At 56.1% G+C, this 13,343-nt stretch overlaps 5 protein-coding genes across 5 annotated transcripts; 1 reads left to right on the top strand and 4 right to left on the bottom strand.

Annotated features, from left to right (window-relative positions):
• Positions 1-116: 116 nt before the first annotated feature.
• SLS55_000186 (uncharacterized protein) lies at positions 117-1,870 on the top strand (the record flags this gene model as incomplete). Its single annotated transcript, XM_066771700.1, has 4 exons — positions 117-393; positions 481-581; positions 665-911; positions 969-1,870. 4 exons carry the CDS (start codon positions 117-119, stop codon positions 1,868-1,870), a joined length of 1,527 nt encoding a protein of 508 aa, XP_066636979.1.
• Positions 1,871-3,046: 1,176 nt separating this feature from the next.
• On the bottom strand, positions 3,047-4,334 carry SLS55_000185 (uncharacterized protein; the record flags this gene model as incomplete). Its single annotated transcript, XM_066771699.1, has 2 exons — positions 3,047-4,280; positions 4,327-4,334. 2 exons carry the CDS (start codon positions 4,332-4,334, stop codon positions 3,047-3,049), a joined length of 1,242 nt encoding a protein of 413 aa, XP_066636978.1.
• Positions 4,335-5,324: 990 nt separating this feature from the next.
• On the bottom strand, positions 5,325-5,712 carry SLS55_000184 (uncharacterized protein; the record flags this gene model as incomplete). Its single annotated transcript, XM_066771698.1, has 3 exons — positions 5,325-5,393; positions 5,450-5,536; positions 5,596-5,712. 3 exons carry the CDS (start codon positions 5,710-5,712, stop codon positions 5,325-5,327), a joined length of 273 nt encoding a protein of 90 aa, XP_066636977.1.
• A 3,099-nt stretch (positions 5,713-8,811) lies between these two features.
• On the bottom strand, positions 8,812-9,834 carry SLS55_000183 (uncharacterized protein; the record flags this gene model as incomplete). Its single annotated transcript, XM_066771697.1, has 2 exons — positions 8,812-9,513; positions 9,565-9,834. 2 exons carry the CDS (start codon positions 9,832-9,834, stop codon positions 8,812-8,814), a joined length of 972 nt encoding a protein of 323 aa, XP_066636976.1.
• Positions 9,835-10,761: 927 nt separating this feature from the next.
• Positions 10,762-12,268, bottom strand: SLS55_000182 (uncharacterized protein; the record flags this gene model as incomplete). The annotated part of the gene is made up of 3 exons (XM_066771696.1): positions 10,762-10,790; positions 11,063-11,162; positions 11,192-12,268. The coding sequence occupies 3 exons, from the start codon at positions 12,266-12,268 to the stop codon at positions 10,762-10,764; spliced, it is 1,206 nt and encodes a 401-aa protein (XP_066636975.1).
• Positions 12,269-13,343: the final 1,075 nt, after the last annotated feature.

Raw genomic sequence — 13,343 nt, 5'->3', positions numbered from 1 at the left:
GTTGGCCCTCAACGGAACTCCGAGCCGAAAACGTAGACGGAACCGAAACATTGTCACTCCATCAAGACGCTTATTCCCTACTATTGTACCCGGCGGTTTGCGTCCGGTTGAACGCGATGGACGAGCAAAAATCACTCGGCACAAGCAGCCAACCTGGCCGGACTCGCGTCTCGAAACGAGGCTTGCTGGCCAATGGAGCACCCGTCACTGCCGCCGTCCTGGACTGGCATTACGAAGGAAATGGGATCGCGGGGGATCCGTACATCGTGCAGTGGATTGCCGATGACCCCGGAAACCCTCTCTTCTGGAAGAGCTGGTACAAGTGGTTCATTGCACTCAGTGTGGCATCAACCACGCTGTGCGTATCGTTCTGCTCGTCTGCGTATTCTGGAGGTCAGCAACTTTTCCCCTTCCTGCACACCTCCACGCATTTCCTCTTCCACTCTCGCACTTGAAATACAGTACTAATTCGTGCAACAGGTCTAGAAGGTATCAAGAAAGACCTCGGCGCAAGTCACGAAGTGGCAACCGTCGGGCTCTCGCTGTTCGTTCTGGGGTTTGGCATCGGGCCACTGATATGGGTACGACTACAGCCTTCCTCTCTAACCGGGCCACCTGCAAGCTTCCAAGGACTGCAAGTTCGAGAGCTGACATATGGCTCCAGGCTCCGTTGGGCGAGATGTATGGCCGACGAGTCGTCTTCTTTGCAACCTTTGCGGCCTTGACCGCCTTCAACGCGGGCACGGCGGCTGCCCGGAACATCGAAACAGTCCTGATACTGCGCTTGCTGGGAGGAACTTTTGGTGCCTCGCCCTTCACCAACGCAGGCGGAGTCATCGCAGACATTTTCGACATCAGAGAAAGGGGGTTTGCCATGTGCATCTTCGCGGTGGCGCCGTTCATGGGGCCTGGTAAGTAACTTTCCAATGCAGTAACGTGGAGAGAATGTGGGTAACTGATTCTTGCAGTCATCGGTCCACTCGTCGGTGGCTTCCTCGGCGAGACCGAGGGATGGCGTTGGATACAGGGCGTCATGGCCATCTTCTCCGGCGCCGTCTGGATCTTCGTTTCGCTTGCCGTGCCTGAGACGTACTCCCCAGTCCTTCTGAGGCGCAGAGCAGCTGAGCTGAGTCGATTAACTGGCAAAGTTTACCTGACAAAAGCTCAGGTGGAAGCAGAGTCGGGGAAGAAGCCAGCGTCTCTCAAGGATGCGTTGTACACTAACTTGTCAAGACCTTGGATCCTTCTGTTCCGAGAGCCCATCGTGTTCCTGTTAAGCTTCTACATGGCCGTCATCTACGGGACGCTCTACATGCTCTTCGGTGCATACCCAATTGTGTACCAGCAGTACCGCGGCTGGAGCCTTGGAGTCTCCGGCCTTCCATTCATCGGAGTTGCAGTTGGGATGCTCGCTTCTGTTGCATACAACATCTGGATCGACAATCCACGATACTTGCGTCTTCTGCACGAGAACAACGGCACAGCTCCGCCCGAGGCCCGGTTGCCTCCGGGGTTGGTTGGAGCGGTTGCTCTGCCTGTCGGGCTGTTCATCTTCGCCTGGACCAACGGCCCCGAGCTGCCCTGGGCTCCGAGCGTCATAGCAGGCGCGCCATTTGGCTTTGCCATGGTCCTTGTCTTTCTCTGTGAGTATCTCTTGGAAGACTCGTGGAACCTGACTGATTGTCGAATAGCGGTCATGAACTACCTTGTGGACTCGTACACCATTTACGCGGCATCTGTCTTGGCCGCAAACTCCGTGTTCCGAGCAATCTTTGGCGCCGTGTTCCCGCTTTTCACGCGGCAAATGTACAACGGTCTCGGTATGAAGCGTCACTCCTCGCCCCTGGTATTTTGCTTCCTTACGTACTGACGCCGCTGTGCTCACAGGAATACACTGGGCGTCGACAATCCCAGCCTTTCTTTCACTCATATGCTTACCTTTTCCGTTTCTCTTTTATCGATATGGCGAGAGGATCCGCAGGAAGTGCAAGTATTCAGCAATGGCCGCGGCAGCGACTGCTTCTCTTCAAAAGTCCTCTGGCCTCGCCGGACCAGCTGATGCTGTGTGAGACATTCTGTAGCCTAAAAAAGCGCTGATGCAGCTTCTCTCTTCTCTCTTCGATACGACAGCTTCCTTCCGTAGTCACTGGCAAATGCTGTATTCTTTCGATGCGCAGTAGAGACCAACTAATGAAACGTGTTCAGCCCCGGTTGAATCCCCATGACCGACACAAACTCCTCAACATCCAGCAACGAAAAATCAATACCCCAATCCATATTCGGCAACTCAAAGTCCTCCAACACGCCACCGCCACCGCCACCGCCGTCCCGCCCGGCCCCCAGCATCCCCTGATCCCCGTCCGCCCAAACCATACCCCCCTGCTGCTCCTCCCCCAGCACGTCGTCGTCCGCCAGCGCCATCCCCACGCCCCCTCCTTCCACCACCGCGTTGACGTTCCCCCCTTCCACCACCACCGCGTTCCCTTGCGACATTTCCCTTTGATCCCCCCGCAGCGACGGTCCGGGTTGCGCAACATTCCTGCCCCCGCCGCCGAGTCCTTCGAGCATGCGCTCCAGCGCCGCAACAACGCTCGGGATGGGCTCGCGCTGCACCAGCCTTCGCAGCGCCGCCAAGCCGCGCGCGACGTGCCGCACGTGGCTCGCAGCCGCCGCCGTACTGCCGCGGTCGTGCGTCGCCGCCGCTAGCACGAGGACGAAGCAGGCGGACTCGAGGAAATAGCCGTGGTTGCAGAGGCCCTGGCACACGGACGGCGTTAGCGCGTGGGGGGGCGCGGATGGGGGAGGGGAGGGGGGAGGGGCGTGCCTGGATGTTGGGGGCGGACGGCGTAGAGAGCAGGGTTTCGGCGAAGGCGATGATGGAGCGGGCGGCGTCGATGGCGTGGGAGCGGGCGTGGAGGAGGGCGGGGGTGGTGGTTTGGCTGTGGGGCTGGTTTGCGGCGTCCGGGCCCCGGTGTAGCTCGATGTGGAGGAGTAGTAGCGGGCGGAAGGCGAGGATCTGGGTGTAGAAGTAGACTGCGTTGCTTCGTCAGTTTGGTTGAGGACGGCCGCGGTGAAGGGACGGGACGCACGTACGGTAGTTTGTGACGACGTGCCATGCCAGTTTTTCCCCCGAGGCTGGGCAGGTCGAAGCGCCAATGTGCACGCCGATGTCTTCTTTGACGGACGCGGAAAAGGCTTGGAGCTCGCGAAGGATCTCGTTGGCGGAGTCGACCATGTTGGAGATGGTGGAGGTCTTGTCGTCGAAGTACATTTGGTGTGTGTGACGGATCGTCATGCAGAGCCGGACAAGGGACGCTACGAACGACGGTGTCTCTGGAAGGGGGACAGTGATGATTTCCCGACTGAGCAGATACGGCCTCCCCAGCATGAGGCACGATATGCTCTCGTTGCAAAAGAGATTCCACATTGTGCGGCTCACCTCGGGTCGATCCGAGCCACGGCCCGCTTTGTGGATGCCGGCGGCGAAGGCCTTGGTGACGGCGCTGCCGAGAGACAGGTACGCCAGGTTGGGATGGCCCGTTGCGAACTCGTAGTGCGCCATGAGCAGAGCTACTTGCACCGCCTTCACGTTCACGTGGTAGCGCACCGACTCGGCTTCTGTCCGTGCTTGCCCCAGCAGCTTTGCCCTCCAGTACTCCTCCTCTGTTGAAATGGCGCCCATGGCCAACGAAATGATTACCGCGGTTTTGTCCAGAGGCTCGATGGACTCTCCCATGTTTCCGCGGCCGTAGAGCTTCTCAAATGTTGACCGTAGCCGCTCGGGATCTAGGACTGGTATGAAATGGTGGGTCGTGGAGAGATAGTTCTGCAAGAAGGATCTCGCAAGCTCGTAGTGAAGAAACACTGGTGAGGTGGTGGGGCCATGTTTTGATGCACTGCCGAAGACGATGCCTTTGTATTTAAATTTGTCGATGCCCTGGCCGCCATCGTTGTCATCGCTGACGGATTGTGACGCCCGTCGTGCCGTCAAATGCGAGTGGATGTGCTGTAGGAATGAGAAGTTCGACGATGGCCCGTAGTACAGTTGGAGCAAGCAGGACGGTGACTCTGGCGCGGCATAGGTGGCTCGCACATTGTTGAAGATACGCTCCCGCAGCCGTACTGTCTGGATTCCATCGTCTGTGTCTGTGCTTTCCCGGACCCTGACAGGACTTTCCGCGTTGTATGAATCAGTTGCTTCTGGTTGAGGCGGCGTTTTCTGGCTGCGCCTCTGGGCTATCAATGCTTTTGTGGCTCTGTTGCGGAGGAAGCCCCGATATCTGCATTGGCTCCCGCGTCGGGAACATACGTTGCAAGGCGTCAGACCGTTGCATTTTTGTTTCCTACGGCGGCATTCTGCTTACTTATTAGCGCTTTCAATGACCCCGCACGGATTCAAGAGCCCGGGAATACCTTCACACGCTTTTGGTATTCTCACTTTTCCGTCCGAACCTGTTCGGCAAACATCAGTCTTTGCAATGGAAGGCGTTTGCTCAAGCAAATGTAGAATCCGATCAGTGCGGTTTAAGACATGCATATGATCATGCTTTCTGATTCTCCATTGGCCACGGGAGTCAATTATTTTCGCTGGGAAAAGAGAGGCCGAGTGATGGCGAAGGATCCAATTATAGGAAGGTAACAAAGTATAGAGACATACCCGACGCGGTCAGTTGGGATTGTTCCGCCGGTTCCGCCATAAGAAGTAGTACAGTCACTTTAAAGCTGAGCGGAGACTCAGCCGCCTCTGCGGGAACTGTCGGCCACTTATACCGCAAGCCCGCGTCCCCACTAAAAGCTTGATGACTAATTGCCACCACATCATGAACGGACTAGTCTAATCCAATAAGCATGCATAGCCATTATTACGCAGCCTTACTCAAGAAAATCATCCAAGTGGTTTCACGGGAATCGAATACATTCGCAATTTGCGGTGAGGGTTGTGAAGGAGGGCTCATCAAATCCCTCTTCCCGTCGAGAGCGGTAGGGCGATGTCGTGTATACAGCAGGTAAGTGCAAGGTCCCTACAGCTTTGCTTGAACTGTTCAGGACGCAGTCTGAGAAACTGGATATGTTCTTTTGATGCTTCACTCATACAGCACCGCCGACATCACTCCACATTCAGGCGCACGCATTATGCACAGAGTATACGTAACAAGTTCCTGAATTGGTGAAGCGAGTGACTGAAACGACTACAAAGCTGGCCAGCCTTCAAAGAAACGTAATCAAATCCACTCCCATCAGACCATCGGAGCCGCGGAGAACTGGCTCAAGATCACGCCCGAGTTGCGTAATTCTCCGCTCCGCTTGCGCTCCTGTCGAGGGTTCTAAGTGCAGTTGCACTTGTTGGGGTTGGCGTTGGTGTTCCAGTGGCAGACGTTGCCATTCTTGCTGCACTGCGTGTTGTCAGCGCCGAAATTGCTTCGATCGCATCCAAAAAGATATCACCCACTTGTCCGCCATTGCCCACGCCGCAGTTGCATTTACGGCTGTCGCCGTTGACCTTGTAGTTGCAGACCTGGCTCTGCTTGTTGCAAGTCTACGGTCCTAATCAGCAAGGACGCCACGATGGGGCGTAAAGGGGAAACTGTAACTAACACCCTGGTGGACGGCAGCAGTGTCCCTTTCGACGAGGCCTTCGGGGCCCGGGGCCGCAGCAGCTGAGGCGAAGCTCAGGCCGGCGAGGAATAGCGAGACGTAGGTGAAGGTCTTCATTATGGTTGTATTGATTGTTTGCAGAGGAAGTGATGGTTGGATGATGATCTCGATGCCGTCGTTTCGGTCAGCTTAAATACGTGGTCCACAGCTGCAAAGCCGTGAAGAAGGGATGCCGGAGAGCATCGTTCATCAGTCGTTCCATCGATGCGATGGAGCACAACCTTGGCGAATGCTTAGCCGGCTGAGCCATGTGGAAGGACGGGGGGTCGCACAGCCGCATCGATCGGTCGTCGGCAACCGCCTCGCCACGCGACTGTTTTGCTTCTCGCACTCCCCATTCGCTGGCCGGTTCAGCCATTTGAGCTGACTGTGGCACAAGGCGTCCCTGTGCTGCTTACCCCACATAGCTGAGCGCCACTACTGCGGCCATCACTTACTGGAACACCGCCGACATAAAGAAGGATTCAGTGGAACTAGGTTGAAAGAAGCAGAGATCGCCAAAGGCCTCCCAATATGATTCATGACATGCAGCCGAGTGCGGTAGCCCTTGGTCCACCGCTATGGTTGTCTCTCCCTGCCCACCCTCGTCGAAACGGCGTTTTCGAACACCGATTTACCGACTCGCTTCCTGTACCATTGTCATGAGTGGAATGCATGATTCTCCCTTGTCTGTGACGTCCATGGGTATTGGGTGGTGTGGGCGAGAATAGCCGATGGTCAGAGTATCTTTCTCCTGAAGAATGCGCTTGATCCACTTCTTGGTTGTATTCTTTGCCTGGAAAGCTTGTGTCCTCCGATTGCTGAACTGCGCTCACTTATTTCTCAACGGGACCCGCGTGACTGAAACCCATGCTTCTTGTTTTTGGGGGTTTCTTTTAGAAACCCCGTCATCATTGCCACACGTACCAGAAAAACTGCCCTCACCGGCAATGCAACTCTGCGTTACACATCCCTCGATGACGCTGTGTAGGGCTTGTGCACAAGTAAGCATACCATTAAATTTCGACGCATCGGTGCACAACTAAATCGGTGCTCCGACATGTCCGCACCGCCGACCCCACGTCAGAAAGGCGAAACCTAAGCTGTGCCATAACGGGATCAACCAAACTCTCGAGCATCAGCCCGATGATTAACGGAGCAGTGTTTGAGTGTTACTAAGAAGAAGGGCGACGGATGCAAATCTGGATTGAATTCCAATACTCGAAGTGTCGATGACTGTAGTGTCCAGGGAAAAGGCATCCTGGAACCTAAGCCAGCTTTCCCTCCTTGCGTGTCGTTGTTTGTAACCGCTTCTGACTTCATCTTGTGTAAGAATCCTTCTGTGTCAGCACGGAGGTGGTCCACCCGCCAATCACTTTCTGACCTTCCGTTTAGCTTAAACTCTATGATGCTGTCGATGCGCAACAACCAGTGCTACATTAGATGATTGCCAGTCTAGGTTTTGTGGTACGTCGGAAGTTGCGGACCCAAGAGTTTTACACCGACTCAAGCATCCCACGAGACTTGCAGCCCGACTCAGATGCATGGGAGTGCGTTGGCAATCTTACTTGCTTTGACATCTCCCGACGGAGTTCGCCCCGTACTGCAGCAATCTTCTGCAGATCAGTGATTACGTCGAGCACTACGAGCCCAAGCAGGGAGCTACTGAGGTGGTGCGTTCAGCGAATCTATGTATTCGTAGCTTTCATTTGAAACGAGAAGTGAACAGAGACGTGGAAACCCCTTTACTATGCAGCAGCTTTCTCTATGGTTCGCGATTGGCTGGCCGATCAAACCAACAGCCCCCACAGAGACTATTCCTCCACACAGTCCACCCCATGTACGGGCTCGTATCCATGCTCGCAGAACACCGAGAGATCTTCGGTCCGCCACTGTATCAAGGACACATACTTGCAAACCTTCAACCTTGGGTGTATCATGGTCCAACCCTTTAGAGTGCGCCATAAGCCTACATCCAAGCTCGCAACAACAACGGCCGCGCCGATCAGAGGATTCCAGAAGCAAGGATCGAATCCTTCGACGCGGGCACAGCCACTCGGCTCGATTCCTTCCGCCGTCAACGGGGCCCGCAAACCCCTGGTCTGAGAACACGATCAGCATCTACACAACCTACAAGTACCCCACAAGCGCCGGCCGCGAAAGACACGACTGCAACCACACCCAAGCTGCATCCGACTCACACCGTCCACATCCAACCATGCGTCTCGCCACCCTCTCCGTCTCCATCGCCCTCCTCGGCATCGCAAGCGGCGCAAAAGTCACGACGTTCCGCACCTCGGACTGCAGCGGCGCGACCGTCATCAACTCGCAGTTCACGGGCAAGACGGGCTGCCTTGCCGCCGATTTCGACAGCGTGCTGCTCGACGGAGACAGCCCGCATTGCGTCGTCTACTCCGACGCCGGCTGCCAGATGGCGGCGCAGGTGAGTGGGATGCGGTTTCGTCGTGAGTCGCTCTTGCTGACGACGCAGGACGTTGCTGTTGTGAGTGGGAATTGCTACAGTGCTGCCGGCGGGAAGAGTGTCATGTGCGGGGAGTGAGCGTTTGTTGGTGCTTCTTTTTTGGGTGGGCGGGGGATGGGGGTGTGAAGGCCTGTGTATATGAACCATCCTTTCATCCGTTGTTTCGTCGCCTCCTCTCTCGGATTAACTCAGATCAGTGAGCATTGATGGGGTTTGCGCCAGTCAGATGGTATTACAGTCGATCTTGGAGAATGAACTACGGCTCTAGCTACCCATTCAGATTTCCAGCGCCTCAGCCTATCAAAGGGTTGCTGAGGAATGTCGAGTGGAGCAACGAAGGGGAGGGTAAGAGGTTGCTTGTTAAGCTAGTTGCGAAATACCTGAGAAGCATAAGAATAGCGGGAAGGCTTGAGCACGTCATATATACAAGTGATTTGAGAGCGGTTGCCCCGCGTTGATGTAAGAAAATATGTAGAGGTAGAATTCACTGCAGGTATGAAAGTTCTGACGAGGGTTTGCACGGCAATAAGAAGCGGGGGGTGTGTAAGACGCGCCAAAGTCACCCAAGGAAGCATTGGAAAGGCCATATTTCAACACGGCAAGGTAGTGATTGTAATAAATCTTATTTACGTCAAAGTACAATACAAGAAAGAAGGGCGCAAGCCAGCCACCGCAGCCTACAGCAGCAGGACCGCTTACAAGCCAGAGAGGGTGTTGCCAGCCACACCAACAACAGCGGCCTTGACGGCGCTGGCCTCGACGGCGGTGTAGGTGTACGGCATCTCGGTGAGGGTGCCCTCGGGGGCTTCGTTGGTGGAGGTGCCCCAGTCGTTGCCGCGGGCGACGGCGTAGCCATCCTCCTTGGAGTCGACGGAGACGAGGGCCTGGACGACGTTGTCGAAGACGTTGTTCTCGACGAGCACCTGGGCGCCCATGCGGGTGTTGATGCCGGACACGGACACGTCTTCGAAGTAGTTGTTGACGACGTGGACGGTGCCGAAGCGGACGAGCGGGCAGCGCGAGCCGACGTTGCTCCAGTAGTTGTTGGCGTAGGTGACGTGCAGCTTGCCCGTGTCCTCGTCGGCGTTGGAGTCGGAGTGGCCGACAAGCGAGTTCTTGTGGTGGTCGTGGAAGTAGACGTTGGACACGGTGATGTAGTCGGCGCCATGGGAGATGTCGAGCAGGCCGTCGTAGAAGTCCTTGTCGGCCGAAAGGTCGCTGGACAGGTCGCAGTGGTCGACCCAGACGTTGGTCGAGCCGTCGATGGCGATGGCGTCGCCGCCCGTGTCGGCCTCGACCTTGGAGATGGCCAGGTTGCGGATGATGACGTTCTCGGCGTCGCGCACGAGCAGACCAACGCCCTCGAGGCCGGAGCTGGAGTCGACTCCGAGGATGGACTGGAACGTGGGTTAGCAGCGGAGCAGGGAGGAGGCAGGGGGGCAACGCACCTTGTTGGAGCCGACGTAGATCTTCTCGGAGCCGGTGATCTTGCCGGAGATGTAGACGACCTTGGCCGTATCGTCGCCCTTCTCGAGCGCAGCCGTCATCTCGGGCAGCGAGGAGACGGTGGTGGTGGTGCCGCCCGAACCGCCCGTCACGCCGCCGTTCTGCGAGGCGTAGCCGACGGGCGTGGCCGCGGGGGCACGCTTCTCAGCCATGGGGATGGCGCACGCCAGGTGCGTGAGGGCCGCCAGGGCCAGACCGGAAACAAACTTCATGATGGTGGTGGAAGAGTGAGTGATGGAAGAGAAGTGGTGGTGAAAAGAAGGTGCGGCTGCTGCTGGTGAGCATTACGGCTGCCATGCCCATCTATATACGCAGCTGGCATCGTACCGGATCTCTGACGATTCGTGGAAGCGGTTCAATTGAAACATTGCAGCACCGCAAACAGGCGGAGTCACGGCCCGCAGCATGCCCACCTCGCCCGGCGTGGCTCGACCGGGGCTGGAAACGGTTTCGAGCCTCCCGTTTGGGGCATGAAACAGAAGAAGGCATGAAGGGCGGGTGGGGCCCGCCTCCTGCCAAGCCCCGCGTGTAGAGTGAGGTCCAGCTTTCCGTCGGCGCTACTGGTGGACGCTCGCGGCTCCGTGCAATTTGCCCGCATGTTTCACGGCGCAGGCGAGCCTTGGCGTTTCCGGAACCCTCAATTTCCGCCGGGTGGGGTTGGTGTCGAGCGCGGCAGGCTTCAAGCGAGGATGCGCCGTCTATCATTGGTCACTGTCGGGGCTGGTGGTGAGGTCTGGTTGGGGGGATGGCCATTGCGTGTTTGGCTTGGCATCCCCGGGTACTCTGCACGATCAGATTGATTCCGCCGGCAATCGCATCTACAACTCCCGTCCAGTGACGAGGGAGCGCGAGAATTAGGTACACGAGATGGATGATGCACGTAAGAGAGATCTGCAGAACAGTTGCCCGTAGCGGCCCGCCTCGCCTGCTCTCGTCGAGAGTCTCGGGCGACACAGCATCAAATCTTCGTGCAAGCCAAGCTTTCCAAACAAGCGACGGCCTAAATCCGATCCGCAGGGATGCTTGCCTTCCGCTGTCTACAGCTCCTTCGCGCAGCCGACGGCTAGCATGGATCTGTTTTTGCTCATGTCATGGGTAGTTGAAGCTATCGTCCGGACGAGAATGTCGAATTAAAAATTCTACATACACGTCTGGACGATGGCTTCAACTACCTACGTGTTAAATTTTTTTCCCTCTAAGAATGAGCTAAGGCATAGTTACGCCATGTTATGCTATTCTTCGCGCTAGCCATCAGCTGCAAGAGGGGGCTGTAAGCCGAAAACGCTACCGAAGACGCCACCATCACTTCAATCCCATCACACAGCAACCACCCCTCCTCACTTCTCGCCAACAATCTCGCAATCCCCAACGCAGCTTTCCCGAGGACGTTACTCGCCTCTTCGCATAGCCATTCTTTGCCTTGGAGCCCTGTGTGACTACTAGATGATCTCGAGTTTATGAAGGTGCCGTTCCCTGTTGCCACGTCCTTGATGGTTGTCTTGACATCTTCAATGAAGATGCCATTCCCTGCTGCCAGGTCCTTGATGGATTTTTGATTGGTCGCCATACTTTCTTCCACCCTTCTAGTACAGAAACCACCGTCTTCAAGTATGATCCCAATTCCATTTCTTGCAACACGCTGAGAAATATGGGTTTGACTGAGGCCGAGAAATCATCCCGCAAAAGACGGTTCCGTTCCACCAAGGCGGCTTCAACTGACGAGGGAAGGTCCTTTAACGATGAGAGTGGGCTTTCGGCAAACGCTGCTTTGACAGATAAGCGAACATCTTCGGAAGAAAGGCGAGGTTGATCATTAATGGCGGAATGGATCGACAGAAGGGAATCGCTTAGAAGTGTTATGACGCTCCCCTTCTCCATGACGAGTATTGGAGGCTTTTCGACAATGTTCGGAGAAGGCATAGCGGCGCGACGTTGCTTTTCCTCGTTGAGCTGGTGCTTCAACCGAGCAACTTCATCAGCGAGTTCCCGATTGGATTTCTGCGCTTCCGCAAGAACGTCTGTATGGTCATGAGCCTTTTCGACACCCTGGTCCAGCTTTGTGGCGGTGATTTCCAGACGCTCAAGACACTTTTGGAGTCTGTCGGTTTGAACCTCAGAAGCGTTGCTTTGTCGAAGTTGTCTTTCGGCCTCGTTGTATTTCGCCGCGAGGGCCTCGGACTGGGTAAGGAGCTCGTCCTTGGAATTGAGCTGTTCCTTCAACTGTAAGATATCCTGCTCAAGGGAGTTCACTGTCTTTTGTCGGTCCTCGGCCAGAGCGTTTGCACTCAGAACGTTTTGCTCGGAGTCTCCAAGCTTTGCAGTACACGCGACCATATCCTGCTTGCAACTGGCCAACCTGCTTTCAAGACCGGCAGAGTGGGAACCTGTTTCTGCAAGCTTGATTTTCTCCGCATCGAGCTGCTGATTGAGGTGATCATCTGGCCGGAGCTTTTCGCCCAGAGACTGCTCCAATGTTTTTGCCTTAACGCAGAGCTCTTTGAACATCTGAGCATGCTCCCTGACTGCTTTGTAGAAATTTGAGGCAGTCTCTGTGCCTTGCTGGTCTCGTACCCTTCGCTCAAAGCCTTCGATAGCTTCGACATGCTTCCCCATGAACTCAACCACCAGGTCCAGACGAGGTTCCATGGTGACAATACGCCCGTCTTGGGATGGCCGGAGACTGGGAGTGGGTAGACTCAGCAGAGAATGGCGTCACACTTGCCACGCATACAGTGGTGACACTAGAGGTTGCGCTGGAGGTGGGATCTTCAGAGTGTGGCGGATACGTGAAGTGAGCGGCGGAGGACGGTCCAAGCCTGCAATGCAGGCGCTTCTTGAACGGATACAAGTTCTGCGCGGAATGCTGGCGACGGCACCCAGCGTGCGGCCGAGAGGTGAAGGTTGTGCGCAGAATGGTGTAAGTCGGTGACGCTCGACGATGCGTGCTGCTGAAGGTGGCACCCAGTGTGCGACGGATACGCGAAATGAGAGCGGTGGAGGGTAGCTGACGACTGCAACACAGACGCGTCTTGAACGAATGCAAAAGCTGTGCAGGGTGTGGTGCGGTTGTGGGGCTCGAACGGTTGTGGGCTGGCTGGGCGGTCGCCAAAACCGCGACGGTGTGGCCATCCCTGTCTCGTCAGTCTCGGTGTCGATGAGCCTGGTAGGGAAGTTTGAGGACCGTAGACGCGTGGAACAACACGATGATGGTGCGGGTCGTGGTGTGTCGAGGAGGTCGTATCGGTGGTGCGCGGAAGAAGCAGTAATACCCCCTGGTCGGTCGTGCCTGCCAACAACGAGTGCGAAGTGGAAAATTCTTCAACCCACCGTTTCCCCGTGCGGAAATCGGGGCCCCGGTCAATATCCTTCTAGAACAGGGAAGATGTGTGGAGCGGTACGGCGGCTAATTGGAGTCAGCGCCCGGTGATGCCGCGGGTCGTAGCGTGGTGAGATGGTGAGGAGGTCGTATCGCCGAGCCGAAGAAGTAGTAGGTGGAACCCCCTGGCCGATCGCACCTGCCAACACCGGCAAGGCCTACGTCATGGGTACAAAGTACCACGTGAGAACTGTAGAGTGAAGAAGAGTATTTCCGTTATCTGGAATCGGGCCTCAACTAGACCGCGATCCTCAACGACGATGATCTGGCAGGGTCTGCTCTTTCTCTTCATTGCAAGAAGGCGATAGTGCGCTTCCGTCATCGAGCAGTTGTACCAGCGTGCAA

The sequence above is a fragment of the Diplodia seriata genome, assembly GCF_021436955.1.
Source record: "Diplodia seriata strain FDS-637 chromosome Unknown scaffold_1, whole genome shotgun sequence".
NCBI lineage: Eukaryota > Fungi > Ascomycota > Dothideomycetes > Botryosphaeriales > Botryosphaeriaceae > Diplodia > Diplodia seriata.
This window is presented reverse-complemented; position numbering and strand designations above follow the sequence as displayed.